General features: G+C 54.2%; 1 protein-coding gene across 10 annotated transcripts in view; it reads left to right on the top strand.

Moving 5' to 3' along the window:
* The window catches only part of TJAP1 (tight junction associated protein 1), a 43,172-nt gene extending 23,407 nt beyond the window's left edge, over window positions 1-19,765 (top strand). For 2 of the 10 annotated variants that reach the window (XM_090045906.1, XM_090045954.1), the window contains exons 3-11: window positions 471-545; window positions 3,467-3,518; window positions 5,878-6,038; window positions 9,596-9,624; window positions 11,110-11,271; window positions 12,018-12,084; window positions 13,870-13,977; window positions 14,750-14,833; window positions 16,877-19,765. In XM_090045906.1, coding sequence (XP_089902032.1) covers window positions 5,913-6,038; window positions 9,596-9,624; window positions 11,110-11,271; window positions 12,018-12,084; window positions 13,870-13,977; window positions 14,750-14,833; window positions 16,877-18,193 — 1,893 coding nt within the window. In that variant the 5' untranslated portion in view covers window positions 471-545; window positions 3,467-3,518; window positions 5,878-5,912 and the 3' untranslated portion in view covers window positions 18,194-19,765. Of the gene's footprint in view, window positions 1-470; window positions 567-1,866; window positions 2,072-3,466; window positions 3,519-5,877; window positions 6,039-9,595; window positions 9,625-11,109; window positions 11,272-12,017; window positions 12,085-13,869; window positions 13,978-14,749; window positions 14,834-16,876 lie in introns of all 10 variants that reach the window. The other 8 variants (XM_090045934.1, XM_090045923.1, XM_090045944.1 and 5 more) reach the window with 8 other exon arrangements.
* Window positions 19,766-21,040: the final 1,275 nt, after the last annotated feature.

Consider the following 21,040-nt stretch of genomic DNA (forward strand, 5'->3'; position numbering starts at 1 on the left):
CCCACCCTTGCTCAGATAGCCCTGTCTGCTCACATGTGTGAGCCTCCCCTCCTCTCCACTCCACTCCGCTTTGCTCTAAAATGAGGCCTCCTCCATAATCTTAGGAAAGTATCCAAAGGGAGATCCCAGGTATCATGTGCATGGGGCCTCAGCTGTGGTGCTGCTGCCAGCAGATTCAGAAAAGTCAGCAGCCTGAGCTTATCTTGCCTGGGCTGCTTTGCTGACTACAGTCTTCCTGGAGTAAGAGGGGCTGTATGCAAGTGCTAGATAGGGATATAGCTGAGGGGAAAGGTGCAACCCTGCCATGATTTCTGAAGCTGTCCTGCCGTAGGGTAGCAGCCAGTGCCTTGGCAGGGTGCTGCTGGCTCCAGCCCTGGCGTGTGGCTGTGTATTGCTCCGCGCATGCCCATGTAGACTTGCGTGTGTCACTGATAGGTGCCTGACACTGAGTTTCCTTTCTCATGTTTCAGGAGCCGTTGGCCAGATGCTGCTAGATGCCGGCAGGCGAAAAGTAGATTTGGAGACAGGAGGACAGCGATGTTTGGGTGCGTTGTCACTTGGGATCTGTAAGTCCTTGTTCTGAGGGGAAGTTACCTAAGGATGCTGAATTGCTGTAGTAGTGGTCTCTGATTGTGGGGGTGGGCCGGGGTGGGTAGGTATGTTATGAATTCCAGGGGTGTGGTGGAGGGAAGTGTAGTTGTCTTTCTCCCAACCCATTGTAAAAGGCAGCTGACCTGAGATGGAAGGTCGTGGATGCCAGGAGGGGAGGGAGGCTAGTCGTATTGAGACTAAGGAGTTGCCTGCAAAGAGATGGAGCTTGTTAATTGTGAACACTCCTGTGTGGATCCCTGTGGGCCATTAGTAGCAGATCTCCTGGGGGAACTCCCCCTGTAAGTCTGGTAGTAGCCATGTGGTGCTGGCGATTTCTGGCAGTTGCTTCCTGCTGGCCCAGTGGAAGTGGCATTGATCCAGTGTGCGTGGGAGGGCGCCTCTTTATGGCTGAGTAGGTTCGAGCTCTGCTGAGAGTTAACTTGCTTTTGTGCCCTGAGGGAGGTAGCTGTGCTGTTGTGAAGCTGCCTTTCCTGTGGTAGTCAAGGCCTGAAGACAACATGGTAGTAAGGAAAGGGGCCAGCCCGCTTGTTGGGGCAGGGCCGGTGCCAGGGTGTCTCTTCAACTTGTTCCAACAGAGCTCAAGCTGTACACAGTCCTTGTTGCCCGCCTGCTCCTTTCCCCTCCTGTCTGGCTCTCCTTCTGTGCGAGTGCAGATGCTCTCTGCCTCCTCAGACTAGGTGCCAGAACCAGGCGAGGTTGGTTTCAGGCAGGCATTGGGAGAGGCAGGGCCCAATGGATTTGCTTCAGTGATGGTAGCTGTGGGGAAATGGCTTTCTGTCTGGGCTTTTGCATGGTTGCTGTCCTATTCCAATACCCTAGGTTCAATAGTTGCCACACTAGGCTTGGTCCTTTAGACAGTTTCATAGTTTCTAGGATCAGAAGGGACCTGAGCAGATCATCTAGTCTGAACCCCTGCCATGGCAGGAAAGAGTACTGGGGTCAAACGACCCCAGCAAGGTGTTCATCTAGCCTCCTCTTAAAAACCCCCAGGGTAGGAGCCTGCACCACTTCTCTTGGAAGTTGGTTCCAGATCCTAGCCACCCAGATCCTCACCATGAAGTAGCACCTCCTGATGTCTAACCTAAACCTACCCTCTGCCAGCTTGTGACCATTATTCCTGGTCACTCCTGGCAGTGCTTGGGGGAACAGGGACTCCCCCAATGCCTGCTGATCCCCCCTGACTAGTTTATAACAGGCCACTAGATCCCCACTCAGCCTTCTCTTGTGGAGGCTGAATAGGTTTAGGTCCCGCAGTCTTTCATTGCAGGGTCTGCCCTGTTGTCCCCGGATCGTGCGGGTGGCCCTCCTCTGGACCCTCTCCATGCTGTCCACATCCCTCCTGAAGTGCGGCGCCCAGAACTAGACGCAGTACTCCAGCTGTGGCCTGACCAGTGCCGCATAGAGGGAGAGGATCACCTCTTTGGACCTGCTCGAGATGCATCTGTGGATGCATGACAAGGTGCGGTTGGCCTTCCTAACTGCCTCCTCACACTGCTGACCCATGTTCATCTTGGAGTCAATTATGACTCCAAGATCCTTTTCCACCTCCGTGCTGACAAGAGGAGAGTTCCCCAACCTGTAGGTATGGTGCTGGTTGTTCCTCCCCAGGTGCATCACCTTGCACTTGTCTGTGTTGAAACCCATCCTATTCGCATCTGCCCACCCTTGTAACCTGTCTAGGTCTGATTGTAGCCTGTTGCTTCCTTCTAGTGTGCCCACATCCCCCCACATCTTAGTGTCATCAGCAAATTTGAACAGGGTGCTTTTTACCCCCTTGTCCAAATCACTGATGAAGATGTTGAACAGCACGGGCCCGAGGACCGAGCCCTGGGGGACCCCACTGCCCACGTCATTCCAGGTTGAGAAGGACCCATCCACTACCAGCCTCTGGGTGCGGCCCTCCAGCCAGTTGGTGACCCATTTGACTGTGTGGGTGTCTACACCACAGCCCCCCCCACCCGTAATAAGGAGGATGTCTCTCTCCTTGGATTTGTATCGTGCATTTGCTGGGGTCTGCTGCACCTGGGAGCTGCCTGTAGAGATACAAGCTACAGGAGGCAGTATCACTTCTTGTCCTGAACCAGGCTCTGTAGAAACTGCCATTGCCGCATCTGCTAATGGTGGATAATAAGTATGTTGGCCATTGAAGGATGTAGGAGTGAGGTCTCTGCTGTAAAGCGATTGGCAGTGGAATAGTTACCTTTGCCAAATCTTCCATGAGGAGGTTTCAGAAGTAACCACTCACCAAGGTAGATGGGGGAAGATCTAGTTGGAGGGGTCCCAGTCCTGGGAGAGGTTTGCTTTTGACCTCTGTGGAAGCAGGGTTGTCAGACACTTGGAGTTCTTGTTTCAGGCTCTGGGGAAAGCAGAACTGCACCTAGGGCATATTGAGCAGGTGCGTCCAAAGGGCTGAAAATGTAACTTAAATGCCAAAGCATAGGTTGTGCTGTTCACTTTCCACCTGGGGCTTCCAGCCTGGTGAAGAGATTCTCCAAAGCCTGCTAGGGTCTATTTTTCCCTAGACCATGCTTTTGAAACTTGTATTCACTTTATTTAAAATAAGGGTCAGTGGCTGACTAATAACAGGTGCACTCAGACTGTGGATTGAGGTGGGGAAGTGGGGGATCCTGGCCTCCTTTGGCTTTCCCTTCCCAGTTGTCTGTGTATAAGCATTGAGCTCTTCCTCACAAATGAGGTTGCACTCTGTCTCCCCCGTATACCTCTACCCCAGACAGATGCACATGGATAGTACAGGAGCTGGGCTGTTGCCAGGTATTGGGGCTGGAGTGTGATGGGATGTACAAATGTATTCTGTGATGGTTGTTAAGCTTTCTTTGTGTGTTTTCCCCCACAGAACATCTGAGTGAGTTCCACCTATATGAGGCTTTGAATTGGAGCCCAGGCTGGTAAGTGCTCAGCTTGTCATGGGCTAGAAAGATGGCTGTAGGGCCAGGTCAGTTTTGAAATGCCTGCAGTTGCTCCTAGTGGCTGGGGAGGGAGTTAAATGAAGGAGTGCTCCAGGCCACTTGGCTGGTGGCATGACTAGCAATTGAAGCTGCTGTACTCCTCTCCAAGGAGGAGAAACACCTGCCCCATAAGCCAGCTCATCTCTCAGCTGATGTGCCTTGGGTCACGCAGTAGGCTGCATGGTGTGTGGGCCCTGGTAGTCCTCTCCGAGCACCTCTGGGAGTTTTGTGCTCAGGGCCCTGGTATGTAGGTTGCAAACCCAAAAGCGGGCACAATCTGTCTCCAGTTTTCCTTTCCAGCAGGCTGAGGCAAAGGTGAGTCTGCATGGATTTGACAGGAGAGGGGGATAGGAGTTGAGCAGATAAGGTCAAAGCAGGTGTTTCATGCATAGGGTAGGAAGAGGCTGAAGGGGTCACATGGGATCTTCTGTGTTGGGAGCAGAGAGCAATATGCCAAGAGACTGAGGTTGTTAGGCTTCATATAAACAAGCAAGAATTAGAACCATATAGTGCCGAAGTACCGTACAGAGAGGTAACACTTGTTACCCCGGGGAGCACAATCTGTGGGCATGGGCAGATGAACAATGACTTGTTTGAAACAGAGAAGACTTACTATTAAGGAGTGTGCATCAGCTGCCGTGGTGTAACTCTTTTCACTCCTAGCCCACAGTGAGTGCAGTTAAATTATGGTAACTTAACTCTGTTTCATTTAGCTTTCTCTTACTAAGAGATGGGAGTGGACAGATGAAATGGTTGCAGTGGATTCATCTCAGCTGTGGCAAAGCCCTCCTTAAAACCCTGCTATTGTTTCTGTCCAAGCCTTAAATGTCATATAAAACAAAACTGAGCAAGAGTGGGTATATGCAGGGGAGGTTCTGGCCTCCTCAGCCTAACAACCTTGTTTTTGGCCAACATGCATTGTGCACATTGCAGAAGTGATGAGGTGCCAGGTTTCGAACCATTGAACTTAGGACATCCCCTGACCCTTTGGCAAGGGAAAATAACCCCCCTGAAAGGTTTCCAGGCAGCCTGCATGTGGAAGGGGGCTGAGTGGCTGGCTCAGCATCTGATCTGGGGGAGTAGCTCTCCCAGGAAGAAGGGCGTAGTGCAGAGTTCATCCAGGGTCTTGCGCAGTGAAGTGTTTCCTCTATGCTCCAGAGATGCAACACGATTGCTGAAGGGAGAGGAAGTGTCAGGGAGCATGGAAGAGATGGATGGTCAGTGCTGAAAGGCAAGGAGGTGGCCAGCACTTGGATATGGAAAGCAGGGGGATTAGGCATTAGGGCCATACCTGAGTGGGGCCATGGTGTTGCCCATTTGGACATGCTGAGAGGCAGCTGGCATACCTGTGGCCCTTCAGTGAGTTGGCACCTCCATTGTTGCCTGGCTTGGGCCACTGCTCACTCCTTGTCTTGAGTGTTCAAATCCTGGCTGACCACCAGAGTCTCCCTGAGCACTGCCCTCTGGCTTAGTTTCCTCTGAAGGGCAGCAGCCTCTTCCATGCCCATGAGAGCTGTTCTAATTCTGTCTATGTCTTCGTCCTGTTTTAGGTCCCACTTGCCCTGAAGCATGGGAATTCTTGCTCCCAGAACAGAGGGAGCACTGGTGGGCATTGACTGGCATGGTCTCCCCCTCAGCTCTACAGCTGAGCAGTGCAGAATCCAGTCCTGGGCTCCAAAGCCAGTGGCAGTCAGCTTTGACCTGATTGGTACCTTCTGGTTTTGATTTCCCTCTTCTGAGAGAGTGAAGAGCTCCAACAGTGCTCTCATGGCTTGGCCTGGCATACCTCTTCTTGGGAGCAATCTCACTTTAATAATGCAGGCCAAGAACTCCCAGGCTCTGGCTGTGTGCTACATGACTGCATCCCATGTCAGCAGTGACAGAGAGAGATCAATAGCTCTCGCCTCAGTCATCACTGCTGCCTGTTAAGCTTGCAGTTTCCATATCGAATAAAGGCCTTTCCTAAAGAGCATGATCAATATGCTGCTCTGAGGTCTGTTCTCTTTTGCTATATATAATCTGGATGCACGCCGTACATGAGTGAGCATGTGCAGGGGATAGGATGTGCCAGCCTGCCACTCTCGCCAGCTGGGAGGAGGACACGGCTAACTTTTCCTCCATCCCCCTTTCTTGCAGTTGCTGCACCAGGTCCTTGAGCTGCCTCCTTTCCCTGCTGTGGCAGCACATTGGATGGGAAGCTCCTGGGGAGCCTAGGGCCTCTGATTTCCTGTTGGAAAGGCTGTGGGGCTGGAAGGGGCACCAGTGAAACTCTCTTCTGTGCCCTTTCTGCTCTTGGTAGGTGACCTGTCGTTGGCCCCCCAAGCAGAAGGGAGGATGTCAAGCACAGCTCCTTCCAAGAAGCCTTACCGCAAGGCACCACCACAGCACCGGGAGGTTCGCCATGATGTGCCCATTCTCCGAGAAGACCAGGACGGCGTGATTTTGGCTGAACAGAGTCAGGTAACAGATTACCGGGCGGCTATGGGCCTGGCACCATTACACCAGCAAACAGGGTTTAGTTATGCTGAGGCAGGTCAGCTCAAGCAGGCGGAGGGAACTGAGGCTGGCAACCTTAACTTTTCCTCCTCCTGCTCCCTGGAGTCGAGCAGTGACAAGGAGCTGGCAGGGCGCAGGGCAGGCCTGAGCCTCAAGAGCTGGACCCTGTCACCCAGGCTGCTGCCCTTTGGGAAAGCAAGGAGGCAGACTGGGAAGCCAAGTAAGCCCCACAGCCACGGGCGCCTCAGCAAGTTCATGAGCCGCAGTGTGGAGACAGTAGTGTCTGGGGACGAAGGCCAGGCACCCCCCTGCTCCTTCAAGAGTGGGAGCTTGGAACGCTCTCTCATGTTCAAAGAGCCTGCTGAGGTCCTGGCACCTGGGAAGTTGCGGGTCTCCTCCACCCATCTGCCTCTCAAAGGGATCCTGAAGCAGCCAGGTCTGTTGGGAGTGTGCCCTGAGATCCTGCGCAAGTCCCGATCAGTGGAGGCCTTGGCCCGGGGTCACGACTCCCGCAAGTACAGTGACACTCTGCTCTGTCTCAGGAAGAGGGACAGGCGCTCGCAGGAGCGCAGCAGCAGCAGTGGCAGCAGTGCTGTCGACTCCACCAAGCGCAAGGAGAAGCTCACTGAGGAGAAAGTGCAGTTCTCCAAGTTCCTGGATGAGATCTCCCAACGGGTGCTGAGCCCCAGTCACCTGCGCTCTGTTGGAGAGAGCAGAGGAGGAGGAGGCCAGGAGTCGTCTTCCTCCCCCAGAGTCTCCACACCAGAAGGCCAGAAGGAAACCCAGTGTGAGGCTGCTAAAGCCAAGCGAGCAGCTGAGAGGAAGCTCTGCCAGAGGCAGAGAAATGCAGAGAAGAGGTGTGAAGCTCAAGAAATGGCTTCTAGCCAAAGGCAACCCACTGAGGAGGCTGAGCAGTCCCCTCAGCCAAGGAAGAACCCCATCCTTGTGAGGAAAGACAGCAAAGAGAAGCTCATCTCTGTGGAGAGGAAGGTGGTAGCAGATCTATGCCAGGATGAGCTGCAGGAGTTGGCAGAGCGGGGTTTGGCAGGGATGTCCTCTGGGCAGCAACAGCTGCTATCTTCATGGAAAAACAATCAGGAAGGAGAAAGGGACAGAGAAGAAAGCTGGAATGAATGGCTGGTGCGGTCCCAGCATCTTGGTGCCAAACCTGGTCAGAAGCACATGATGGCACCGGGCTTCCTGGAGAGGAGATCCTTTTCCCCTCCAATACACTGGAGCCAGGAAGAGGGGTGTGCTTCACCTAGAACCTCCCCTTCCTTCAGACTGGCACTAAATAAGGTATGTGCCAGGGTCCTGGAGCCCAGGCCCTGGACCTGAATAGGCACAGATCCCTCCATCCTATCCTGACTGTCCCCCCACTCCTTCCATCCCCCAGAAAGGCTAAGGCCCTACTCTGATTGTGTGTGGAAGGGGGTGGTGGGGGAAGCCAAAAGGCTAATGTTTATGTCTGAATTCTGGGGGTGGAGGGGGGTCAGGCAAGTCCTTGCCTTTTTCAACTCCTTTCTCCAACTTGGAAGCAGTGGGAAATTCCTGAGTTAACTGCTAGGTGCACAAAAGGAAAAGTACTGAATTTTTGTCCCCTGTGGGGGCACAAGAAGGCTAGGACTGCCCAGAGCGAAACCATGTTGTTTTGAAAGCACAAACATGCTGATGCCCTCTGCTAGCCTGCTTGGAGGACAGTCCTACTCCTTTGCTATCACTCAGCCTGAACACCTTGTTTCAGCAGGGAGCATCTCCCTCTCAGTGATTGTCAGTTAGAAGAGCTGATGCCTCTTTATCCCCTTTGCAAGCTTCTTGGCCTTCTGTAGTTTAGAACCTGCCTAACAGGCTGCCAGGTACCAGCAGGTAGGAGTGGCCACAGCTGGTTAGCCTCTTGCCCTAAGAAGGAGGGCCCTCGTGTCCTGCCTGTAGCTGGACACTGGTAAATTGGCCCCAGTTTTGTCCAAACTCCCTTGTCTTGCTTTGGTTAGGTCCTTGTTTGAAAGTGCTTTCAACCCCTCCCCTTCTATCCACCCATCTGGCATCTGGGCTGTAGAATCATTTCTCTGACTGCCTGGTTCTTGTGCCCTTGACTTCCTGGGGTCAGCTGAGCTCTCAGTGTGTAGAGCTGATCTTGGGGCAGAGGCTACCTGAGCAGGGTGTGGGACCTGGGGCCAGTCAGCCTGTGCGGGGCCTCACCCCCGGACATGCTGGATTTGGCAATGAGGGGTGCTGACCAGCTGGAAGTGAAGCCAACGGCAGTGCCGACTCACCACAGCCATTCTGCCCGGCTCTGCAGGGCCCAGGGCGGTCACCCCGATTCGCACGCGCACCTCGCCGCCCCCACCCCCGGGACAGCCCTGTGTAGGGGAGTGATGTTGCAGAAGATGACAGCCCATATGGCAGGCTGGGAGGGTGTCATACTGTACGCAGAGTGGTCTGATGCAGCAATATTGGTTGGGGGCATAGTAAATAGGCTGCAGAACTCAGGCCCTGCACACTGTAGACTGCAGTGTTCCCCAGGTGGTTTGGAGGAGGAAAGAGAGTGGGATAATAACACTGTGTATTAGAGCCATGATTGGGCCAGCTTCTATATCCTGGTATTGCTAGCACCAAACCTCTGTCAAGGGCATCTGTGCACTTCACAGAGTAGAGAACTGGGCTGTTCTTAATAAGCAGATTCTGAGGTGCAGCATCATCTTGGGAACCTTCCTGCTGAAAGAAGCTTCACTTACCAGATGGAGGCCTCAAACCTTGGCTATTTCCCATTGCTGCTTCCTTGAGCTGTTTAGTGTCCCAAGTCCCAGGGGTTCCCTGAGGATAGCAAAGGCTTTAAAAAAAAGGCTCTGAAGGGTCGTTGGAAGTTCCTCCTCAGTTCTTATTATCCCACAAATGCAGAGAGCTTGCTCCCAGGGTGCTGGGCCCTTCCAGGAAGCAGGCTGGCTGGCATACAGTACTTCACCTTCTGGTTTGGGGTCCAGATATACCTAGGAATTTGGCTGTAGCGTGACCTACTCCAGCTGTGTAGCAAGAAACCCTCAGTACAGAATTATCAGGGGAAATTGATGGAAGCGGTTCTTCCCAGCTCTTAAACAATTGTAACCAGTTGGTAGCAAATGGTTCAGAGGTTGTAGTGTGTGCTGGCCTAAGGGATTTTCATTCTGACCACTGAGACTTGCTGTGAGGCTGCAGAGGAATGAGGCAGCAGGCATGGGGTGTGGGTTTTGGGAGTCCTTCAAATTGCAGGTTGGGGCAGGGCAGCCACACAATCTCTGCTGGCCTTTGCTTTAACACAGAGCAATGTTTACCCTGAGAGAAACCATGTGGACTATCTTGATATCAGCCTGGTTAAGAAGTATTGTGTGCAGAGGCCAGCTTTCCTAACCAGGCATGACATAGCCTGCCCAGGGATGTATGTGTAAAGGGGGGGAAATCATTTCCTTGGATTTTGCCTCTGGATGCCTGTGCGCGAGTGACTCATGTCTTGAGAGAATCTTACAACTCTTTTCTTCTCTGCACAGGAGCCCTTGACGGATGCAGAAAGGATGAAGTAAGTGTCTGGTTCTCCACTCATACTCTGGCCACACTCAAGTTCTGTGTGCTCACTGATTGCCAGCACCCTCTGTACCATTGACTTACACTTGCACACATGTCTTTAGGTATACAACTTAGAAGTTTCCCCTCTAAGTTGTTTAGAGAGACTTGGGCAGGGTTTTCTTCTATTCCCCTGGTCAGATTCTGCCTTGTTTTTCCATGTTCCCTGGGGAGTGCTTGCTGAGTATAGTTACCTAGTCCAGTGGAATGGTTCTCCGACTTCTCAGTCAAAATCAGTAGGTGTGTAACTATTTAGGAAATGTAGCATAGGCTGTCTTTAGCAGTGTCATAATCGAGGGGTGATGGTACAGACACCTTTAATTGTAACTAACTTCCCCTCCCCCCATCAGCAAGGGGGAGAAAACTCAATGCCATCATTTCTGTGCAATTCAGTTGCTAATGCAAATGAAGTTTTGGCATTTTGCTGCAGTTATGGATAGGTAGTGATAGGAGGCAGCTTTTTTTCCCCTATTCCTCAAAATCCCTGTGAAAAACAAAGTGGTTCAGTTGGAGAGCAGCTCTGTCTCTGTCTATGGAGCACAGTGAAAGCATTATGGTTTGAAGTGTCAGGCACCCACTTGAGCGAGTGTCTCCCTCTGTTTGGGAAGAAGAGAGCTATGGCATTGTAACAGGATCTGTGGAAGCCTGCTGGAGCATCTCCCTGCAATAGACATATATCTCTCTGCCGGTTCTGCTTTCTGGCCCCCTCCACTACATGTTTAGGGTGAAAGGGTTTTCAACAGCTCTTGTATGTCCAGCTCCTGTAGGCTGGGCTGGGATGAATTATTGAGTGGGTTTCATTCTCTGCTGAGGGACACCGGAGCTGTGCAGCCCATCTGGCTAGCAGGCTTTATCCAAATGCTGTAACCTGAGAGGGAGCCAGCGACATGGATGGCTGGGCTGCTGTGCATTGCTCTCAACACCCCTGCCAGCAGTTTGTGATAGGCAGCAGCTCAGAAAGATAAAGGGATGGTTCAGCAGCTGTCCATGCACTTTGTTCTTGGCCTCTAGAGCTTCCCCAACATCCCTGCCCTAGAGTTTGGAACAGGGTTTCTCCACTAAAGCCTAACCAGATCCCTCCAAGGGTGAGCATGTACGCAACCACATGTTTTACCTCCCTGTGATATGCATTCATCAGTGGCTCTGAGAGAGGGGGCCTGAGATGTTTCCACTAAAAAAATAACTTCACATCACAAAGGTCTGTGTGGGGAAATGGCTCTTCTCTCCCACCTCTCCAATACACACGTACACTTTGGAGGAGTTGAGTTAAACTGGGAATGGGAACCATTCCAATCACCGGTCCCATGAGAATGGTGTAGGAATACCCTGGCTGCCTGTGGTGTAGACCCTCCTCTCAGGGTCCTGGAGTGGGTCAGGTGTTGGCATGAGACCTGCAGCCTGGGGCACTTGCTGAGCAATGCCTTGCTCCCCTGTGTTTCAGGCTCCTGCAGCATGAGAATGAGGAGCTGCGTCGGCGGCTGGCTTATGTCACCAGCAAGATGGAGGCAATGGAGAGGGAGCTGGAGTCTGGCCAGGACTATCTGGAGCTGGAGCTGGGCCAGAACCGTGAAGAGCTGGAGAAGTTCAAGGACAAGTTCCGTAGGTATGGAGAATAAGAAAAGGAGAGGATTGGGACCCGGAGAGCGTACCTTAACCAAAGGCTTGCTCAGCTGTTTGGTTGGTGAAGGCCACGCTTGGGGTGTTTTACCTAAGGCATGCAGCTTCCCCAGTGATATGCCACCCACAGGAGAGGATTCAGAGTTGCTCTGTGCCTGTGATTGTAAGGCAGCTGCCTCTGTGGTGGAGCAGAGGAACCATGCCACAGTACAGGGCGGGGAGGAAGCCAAAAGGGAATTTGTCAAGTTAGTTGTTAGACACAGTGAAAGGGCCAAGCTGGAATTTGGCCTAGGTTCTAGGGTTAACTCGAACTTTCTGACAGTTGCAAAGGGGCCAGAGGATCATGAACGACTGGGGGTGGGGTCCGTGTTTGTGTCTCACCCAAAAAGTTAGAATGCTCCCTCTTTCAGTGCCCACTGTCCTACACTGTGCTGGTTAGGGCCGACTTGGAGCATAGCACCCTGTGTTGAGCCAGCCATCTGAAGCAGTTGCCTTTTGTGGTTTCCTTGAGGGAGGTCTCCCATCCAAGGATTGGCTCAGCTCAGCCTTGCTTAGTTTGAGGTCTGAAGGGATCACAGACATCATGTGGCAAAGCTGGGTATAGTATTAGCATGCCTGGCTGTCCGCTTTGAGGCGAGCAGTCTTTCTGCATGTCAGGCATTTGGGCTGTGGAGAGGACTTGAACTCATGGCCTGGATTCCTTCTCTCCTGGACACCCATGTCTCTGTTTAGGTTACAGAACAGTTACACTGCTTCCCAGAGAACCAATCAGGACCTGGAGGAGAAGCTGCATACCCTGGTATGACCTCCTCAGCCTCTCTCTCAAGAGGAGGTGGGGGGTGTTTGGGATGTTACAGAGATTGGCTGGGGGGTGGGGAATCGGGGCTAGGGATTGCCGCAGCTGAAGAGGGAGGTTTTGACAGTGGTTGCCCAGTCCTAGCCTGGTGTCCTGAGATGGTTACTTCATTTGCGTGGACCCCACTTTGTCGTGCCCCGAGCTTGGTTTCCTCTCAGTGTAACTGCACCTAACTCCGCCATGTTGGATCAGCCCCTTTTCCAGGTGATAGGGGTGTGTGATGCTCCCTGTGGCCTGAGGACAGGGGAGGGAGCTGCCCCTGGGGGTGGGTGTCAGTGGGGGCTGTCAAAGCAGAGCCAGCATGTGTGTGTGTGTATGTGTGTGTGTCTACTGTGTACATTCATAACGCTCATGGCTGTTTCTTTTCTCTCCCTCCCTCTCTCTCTCCTCCCCATGCTGCCGTGGCGCACGCTGGGCGCACTCGCCTCTCAGGCCTCTCTCAGCCAAAGCTGGATCTTTGCAGTTGCGTCTTTCGTTTGTGTGTTTTTTTTCTTTCTCCTCTTTACATGTCTCAGCCTGTCAGTTTCATTGTCAGTCACGCACGCACCATCCCAGATCGAGGGGCCCCAGTCTTGTCTGGCCAAGGGTTCACCTGGTATCCGGCAGCACAGCTGCCCGCAGAGGCAGCAGGTCCTAGCATGCACTGCTCCATCTGAATGTGAACACTGTGTTTCTGATCCAGCTGGAGCACGGCATGCTGGGAGCATTGTGCCCACAGGCTGAAGCACTGTTAGAGGTGAGGGTGGTCAAGGGCCCGCTTTGGCCATCCCTGCTGTAGACAAAGACACCAGTTCTAGCCGTCAGTACATTGATTGCCTGCACTTAACATAGGATGCACGTGTAGTTCTAGCCTCAGCACCAGGAGCTTCCAGAAGTTAATGTGCAGGTGTCTAATGAGTTGGCTCATGTTTCAGAAACATCTTATCCTCACGTCCTGCTCTGCTTGTTACGCAGCACCCTGTTCTCACTGCTGCCCACAGCTGGACTATGCTGGTCACACTGATGGGGCTTCTGTAGCCCATTTGGGGCAGGTAGAGGAGCTGGTCCTTCTGACTGCTGTTAGCCTCCTTGGCTATATTTCCCCTGAGTAGAAGCCTCTGAAGAAGTGATCCTGCCTTTGGGACAGCATTAAGCAAGTCCCAGAAAAAGCGGCACAGACAGACCCTTTTTCACACCAAAACAAATCCCGAGCTCTTCTGAAAAGACAGCGCCTTTTTCCTGCTGAGTCAGCACTGACTCCCTTGCATCTCTGGGCAGCATCTTGTCCTGCTGCCTAGAGTCAGGGGCAGAAAGGCTCTCACACACTTGGAGAGTGACCTTTGCTACTGGTGAAGGCTTTGAGTTGGCAGTCTGGTATATCTCCAGGGAAGCATGAGGGTGAGCTCCCTGCCTGGCATCCCTGTATCCCAGTCTTGACTCCAAGGCTGAGAGGGACTTCAGTCTCTGTACAGTGTTGCTGCAGTAGGAGTAGAAGGAGCCACTGTTCTGGGAAGGATCAAACTCCCTTGCTTTACTAGCTGACAATCATGGCATGTATTCTCCAAAGCCAGCACAGGGTGGCTAGCTCTGTGCGCCATTGGAGTCCCTCCCTCTGTGGAGAGCCAGGCTGCTCCTTGTCTGTCTGAAGGCTTCGTCCTGAGCTGAACACATTTGTGCTGTGCTTGGGTGAGGCAGGGCGAGAGGCGCCCTGTGCTGGTGAGATTGACACCTCGTGTTCTTGTGCCCCAGATTAAAAAGGCAGAGATGGACCGGAAGACCCTGGATTGGGAGATTGTAGAGCTTACTAATAAACTGTTGGATGCCAAAACCACCGTCAATAAGCTGGAGGAACTCAATGTAAGCATTGCTTGGAGCCCTTGACTGATGTCTGTGATGTTTGTTCTTTAGCTTCTTCCTGAATGACTTATGGCAGGGAGGCGGTGGGGCTGGGGGGATAAGGAGAATAAGAGGGACTAACACACAGACAATTTTGGGGAGCCACAAGCATCAGTGGGGATGAGTGTATATGGGCGGGGGGGGGGGGAGAAAGCAGGAGACAGCAATGTGGAAGTTGGAAAGTGGGAGTCAGGAGGGAACAAGATTGGAACTTGCAGTGTGATTTGGTGGCAGAACAGGCGTACTGGGAAACCAAAGGCTGGTATTCCCTGGTTAGAGGTGGCAGTGGCAAGGGGCCTTCTCCACAGGTTTGGCATACTGCACTAATTCTGGGCACCTCCTTACGAGACTGGTTGGAGGAAGTTACGAGTGCTGACAATAACCTGGGGGTTGTCTGAAGGGTGAACTCTGCCTGGTTGGGTTAAGAGGTCTGGGGTGGGAGGGGGAGGGACTATATATGCATACCTCCAGGACGATATAAACACCCAGGAGTGAAAGGCTAAATACAGAGACAGGTTGTAAGTTAGGAGTGAAGGGAGAGTGTTGAGCACATCAGCTGGGGTGCAGATAGCTGTACAGACCTGTGGGAGAGCCTTCTGAAGATGGGGACAGAGAAGCCCTGTTGTGAGTAGACTGCTCTTCTGTGAGTGTCTGTTCAGGTTGGGTGTGAGTGAAAGGTGGTAAGGTGAGGCTGGTGCAACTCCCATTCCCATGCTTGTCCCCTTCTCGGCAGGAGCGATACAGGCAGGACTGTAACCTGGCAGTGCAGCTGCTAAAGTGCAACAAGTCCCACTTCAGGAACCACAAGTTTGCTGATGTAAGTATCAGCTCTGCAGGGGGGGTGGGGAAAGGCTCGTAGCCTCTCTGTGCCTAGCTCTCACTTGACACAGGGTTGCTCTTTCCTCTGGGTGTGGAGAGGGAGCTTCTCTGGCCCTGTGTCCCAGTGACCTCCCTCCCATAGGCACCAGGCAGAAGTGAGAGGAGAGCAAGGCAGTCTGAGTCCCTTTCTGGCTCTCCTTTCACAGCAGCTCCATTTCGCATCTCTGTTGGAACTGTAATAAAAAGTTGCCTTTCCAGGGCATGGGGACTGGGGTGTCTCGGGCATAATAGCTTTGAATTTGATAGCCTTTTGGGTGCCTGGTGGGAGCTGGCGGGAGAACAGGCCTCTTGCTTGCCTCATTGTCCTCTTCTGCTTATCACCTGGCCATGCATAAGGCCTGTGCTGTCTGCTGAGGAGCTGGCTGGCTGATCTGCCATTGAAAGGTTCCCTGTGCCAGGTTCCCTCACACTCGCTAGGGTTGTGAGTTGGAAGAGAAGACTTGGTGTGTCAACCAATATGTCAGCTCCCAGCTCTGGCGAGTACATCTCAACCCAGAATGGGTGTTTGAGCTTCATGAATGCAGGAGGCCAGAACCTTGTGTGTGTGGGCCTGGGGACCAGCGTAGCTCATCCCATGCTGCCCTGCCCTGCCCTGCCCTGCCCTGCCCTGCCCTGCCCTGCCCTGCCCTGCCCTCATGGGTGAGTGAGGCACCTAGGCCTAGGGTATTTCATATTCATCCGGACGTTTCATGCACCTGAAGCAGTGAGCGGGCTGCAGTGCCATTATTCTCATCCTGTATGTTCATTGTTCCCCAGCCCCTTAGAGGCTCCTCTCGGCAAACCCTGGTGCTCATCTTTCGTGAACTAGCAGGTGACTGATATGTCGTTCCCCAGACGTGTCTCAAATTAGCACTCCTGAGGTCATTGTATCGGTTACTGCTGTGGTAACCTTGACCTCTCCCAGCTGTCTCCCCTCACAGGAGGTTTGCATTCTGCCCAGAGAGCCAGGCCCCGCTCAGATGCCAGTGGAGGTAGAGTGGAACTGAGCAGTTTTAAAGAAACCTTCTGCTTTGTGCCCAGCTCTAGCCACACTGTGGACCCACTTGTCTACATGCAGGGTCCCTCTTGGTCCAACTCTGGCAGTCTTGGGTGTTGGCATGTTGCAGCAGGGTTTCTGCCTATCTTTATTGCCACTTTCTTATCCCTGCCTGTCAATGGACGGCATGGTGTTTAATAGGCAAGAAGCTGGGGAGTGGAATAGACTTATGGAGCCTGGCTAGGCAGTGTGAGTGTTGGTGCTAACCCCTTACTAGATTCCAGTTCTGGATGTGAGTGAACCATTCCCTGGGTGCTTGACTCCCTCTGAGTGTCATCTCTCCTGGATTTGAGAGCTTGGCTCGAGGAACTAAACCTCTGCAAGGTGGACGAGTCAGCCAGGATCTGCTCCTGCCCAGGCACTGATGTCTCAGCAAGGCAACTGGCCAGGGTGAGACTTGGGAAGTGCTAGGACAGCCATTGATTCTGATCCCAGAACAGGGCAGGCTGCCAAGGCAGTGGGACTGTAATTACTGCCTAGGCCCTGAGAGCTGTGGATCCTGGCACTGGGAGCTGTTCAGTCACTTCAATGCAGCCACCAGCTGATTTTTCCACAGATCAATAGCTCTCTTTGTCGGGTGTGCATCGTCTAGGCCTCCTCTCCAGCCCAGGAGTTGAGAAGCCTGAGGCATGTGCGCTATCTCGTTTCCTCTTTTTTGAATGGAGCCCATCGGTCAGGCCTGGTGTGGGCTCTTGTGGGCTCCATCCACAGCAGCCTTCAGTTAACTCTGCTGGGGAGCCAAGGGCCTGTTCTACGGGGAGAGGATCTGAAGTGCTTGTGGACAGGGGAATGTAGTGTGTGCAGCACCGCAGGGTGTGTTTGCTCTTGCTTGGTGGAGCAAGCGTTGTATGTGCTGCCTTGCATCTTGTCCCAGCCTGTCCTGGCATTGTGGAATCTGAGATGTTGTCTCAGTCACTGCTTGATGCTCTCTCTCCTTCTCCACAGCTTCCCTACGAGCTGCAGGACATGGTCAACAAGCACCTCCACAGCACTCAGGAGCCCCCAGGCCTTGGCCAGGAGGCAACGCACACCCTAGCCCCATCTGATGTTGTGCCCACCTCAGTCATTGCCAGAGTCCTGGAGAAGCCTGAGTCATTGGTGCTGAACTCTGCCAAATCCAGCAGTGGCAATTGCCCCATGGCTGAGGACGTCTTTGTGCACGTGGACATGAGTGGAGGAGGTGTGCCTGATGCCTGCCCCAGCCCAGGCCTGCCTGGGAAGGAGGGAGGAGAAGCTGGAAAGCAGCAGAATGGAGGCTGCAAACCACAGAGCAGTGTGGAGAGCTTGACAGAGGAGGCACCTGCCTTTGAGAAGTTGAGCCCCTACCCCACGCCTTCCCCTCCCCACCCCATGTACCCAGGGCGCAAGGTGATTGAATTCTCAGAGGACAAGGTGAGGATCCCAAAGAACAGCCCCCTGCCCAACTGCACCTATGCCACACGGCAGGCCATCTCCCTAAGCCTGGTACAGAGTGAGGACGAGAGTTGTGACAGGCACCGAACACTCCCCAACAGCCCTGCCTCTGAGGGGCGCCACTCAGGCTCCAGCTGCTCCTACCAGCCTTCACCCAAAGCGGCACGGGCCCATGGCTCCTCACAGAGCAGCCCTTTCAGCAGCCCGCCCCAGATCCCCAGCGCCTTTGCCAGCTCTGCCAGCTCTGAGGAAGACCTCCTGGCCAACTGGCAGCGGATGTTTGTGGACAAGGCACCCCCCACCTCGGAGCGGGTGCTGGTGAACCGCACTGCCTTCAGCCGCGACACAGCACCAGAGCTCCAGAAGCGCTTCAGCCGCTCCATGCAGGAGCTGGGCAGGGCGGTCTCTGCCTACTCAGATGGTGAGGAGTCTGCGCAGAGCTGCAGCTGGACTGTGAGCCGGGACTCGAGTGTGGACACTGACAGCACTGGGTCTCGGGCCCGCAGGAGCCACTTCTCTGACTATGGTATGGACTTCTCCCAGGACGAGGCCCAGAAGTTGCTTGAGGGCGGTGGAGGAAGCACTGCTGAGCCTGACAGCCCCCCTCCAGAGAAGAACAAGAACTATGTGGACCTGGGCTCACCTGGGAGCCCAGCAGAGGAAAGGGAAATCCTGCTCCAAGGGAGCAAAGAGAGCAGCCATGGGGGCACCCTGGAGGAGAGTGGGGAGTGCAGGGGCAAGCTTCCCTCTGGCCGGCCACACCGCAGCCCCAAAAGGATGGGGGTCCACCATCTCCACCGCAAGGACAGCCTGACGCAAGCCCAGGAGCAGGGCAACCTGCTCAACTGAGGCTAGGGAGGAAGCAGTGCCCAGGTGCAGTGCTGTAGCTGCCTCCACAGGAATGGGGGTGTCCAGCACACCTCACCCAAGGGTGGGGGTGGAGGGTATGACCCCAGGTGCAGCACCTAATGCTTTCTATTTATTTTGCTTTTGGTACTCAGAGGAGCTGGGATCTGCCCCTGGCCCCTCACCCACAGCACCGAAATACATGCTTGGGTGTGCATGTACTAGCACACTGAGCTCTGTGTCTGCTCCTCGTGCTTCATCTGGGCACTTCACCCTGGTGTCCCCCACACCATGCTCATTCATCCCTGTGCCAGTGCCCCTCCTTGCCTTGGCATCAGCACTCATGTTCATCTTCATTCTGGTGCCCATTGCAGCTTTACTCCAACTTTTCGATTTGTGCCAGTAAGGCAAGAGTTTCGCTTGTTTTCATCTTGCCCCTGCAAGGCCGTGAGTGGGGCATTAGGACTCTCCCAGTGGGTGGGTGTTCCCTGCTGCCCAGCCTCCTGGGTCTGTCTGGGAGCACTGGCTTGTAGATATTCTGTTTCTGCTGCCTCGCTTTGCTTCTCCCACTCTGCTTGGAGAGGATGGGGTGGTGCCAGTGGTCGGGGTGTGGAGTGGGTGGGGTGGTGCTCCTCCTCCCTCTTGAGCATCTTAAGCTGAGCCCCATTACCGGGCTCGTGGAGCCCCACCACAGGGCTCTTGCAGAGGCATCACGCTGGGAGAGCCCTCATCCCCTCTGCCCTGGGCTGGTTCCCTGAGTTGGGGCCCTGCAGTTACCCAGCCAGGCATGTTGTGAGGGGTGGGTGTGTCCCCATCTCTGTACAGGCACACTGGCCTTTGCTCTCATTTGGATAGTGCATACTCTGCTTTTGGAGGGGTCCCATTTTCTTCCTCCAGACCTCTGGTTTTAAAATGTGTGGTGTTTCCTGCCCCCACCCCCACCTCTTTCTCCATAAATGAGCAAGGTGGTCAGTAGCCCATCTGCTGTTGGCATGGGGGCGTGGTGAGCAAGTCCTGCCAGAGGGGCCCACAGCCTCTCCCCCGCTTCCTGAGCTTCCTTCTGCAGAGGATCTACGTGGATCCAAGAATCAGATGTTTCCTGCTCCAGGGGAGCATGGAGCCAAAAATCAGTGAAAGAGAGCGCTGGGTCTGTGGCACTGCTCTGGGCAGTGCCTCAGTTAAGGCCCAGGGTTATCTGGGAGAGAGGGCGAGGTCTGAGGAGCAGTGCTCATCACTGCTAGGCGCTACTATCTGGCCCAGTCATGGCCTGTTGTGGAGGACCCTCTGTGTGGGTGCCCCTCCTGGCTGGGCTCTGGGCTGGCCCCGGTGCCTATCCAGGGCCTTCCTTGTGTGTGTGCATGCGTGTTGGGGGGGGTGGATTGTTCTGTTTTGATTTTTTTTTTTTTCTGTGTTGCGTGTTGATCTGGTTTCCCTTCTCAGTGTTGTATGCTCCATGTCTCAAGGGCAGTTGGGGGTGGGGGGACCGGATACAGGTCTGTAGTATTGGTGTCTTTATTTGGGGGCTGGAACCATGGTGTCAGTTACTTCCACGCCTGCCCTCCCCACCCCACCCCATATACTTGAAGCTCCAGTGACAGGTATTACCCCATGGGAGCCCTGGGCAGACAGCCCCACTCCTTCGTATTCTGAAACAGGCGCTGCGGTGGCGTCCTGCCTTCCTCTGTGTGGGCACTTTGCTCTTAGGCTGCATGGGGAGAGTGCAGGCCCTCTGTGCAGGGAAGAAGCTTCCACTTGCACCCCAATGCAAAGAGATGCAGGTTGCAATTGTCCAGGGTTCCTGCTTCTGACCTGTAGGCAGTGCCCCTCCCTGAGTCCTTCTGTTTGCAGCTCGTGGCAGACGGGGCTTAAGCTGCATCCTGGCTCTCGCCTGGAGGCTCCAGGGCCTGTGAAAGGGAATTGCTGCCTTCTCTTGTGGGTATCTGGCCCTGCCAGGGGCTGCTTTCTATGTGGGTCGTCTTTGGGCAGTGGTTGTAGCTGCTGTCTGTGTACTTGGCTTCTTCCTTGCCACTGAGCTCAGTGGGGAAGTACTGCTTGCTAGTGTCAATGTGGGACTCGGTGGGACTTGCTAACAGATCAGTGTTGATGGTGGGAGCCTCTGCTCAGCCTGTAATGTGCTAATCCTCAGTGCCCTGGAGATGGGGCTACCCTGCGTTGCTTGGCCCCCCACTGCTGCATTCTTTTTCTCCCTTGTTCTCTATGCCTCGAGTGGAAGCTGCAAGGTCCGTTGCTGCCGCCTCCTGGTCCCGAGGGCTCTCCTGATTATCAGGCTCCTGGGCCCAGACTTGCTCCCATGTGAAAGCAGCTTGTGGGCCCAGACTTGCTCCCATGTGAAAGCAGCTTGCTAACTCCCAAGTTTCCTAGGCTGCTTGGTGGCTCCCCGCTGAGCTGCAGGTTCATGCTGGGAGCAACAGTGGTGCTGTTGGCACAGACCTGGCCTTGGCTGTCTGGTCCTCATCACTTGAGCCAGTTAGTGTAGGTGGACCCAGCGACAGCTGTCGTTGTGAGAGCAGCTTCCACTTGCTGCTTCACCTGGGGGGGTGTGGCTCCCCTGCAAGAGCTGTGCTTAAAGCCACCTGGTTGCTGGAGCAGGTAGAGAGGGCCAGTGTGGGGCAAAGCTCATCTCCCTTCTGCCTTTGATCACAGGAGACTGGCAGCAAAGTGGGGAGGGGGTGAAGAGGGGCAAAGGGAGTGCCTCTGACCTCCAGCTGCTCCCTGCTCATCCTGCAGTGCCATCTCCTGAATGTGACTGGGCAAGAGCAGAGCACGGAGCCAGGAGTGGAAGAGCAGCCTGCTCCCAGGCCCCTCATGTGGGACAGCATGTGTTGCCCT

The sequence above is a fragment of the Crocodylus siamensis genome, chromosome 1 (assembly GCF_052110815.1).
Source record: "Crocodylus siamensis isolate JL-2025a chromosome 1, ASM5211081v1, whole genome shotgun sequence".
Classification (NCBI taxonomy): domain Eukaryota; kingdom Metazoa; phylum Chordata; order Crocodylia; family Crocodylidae; genus Crocodylus; species Crocodylus siamensis.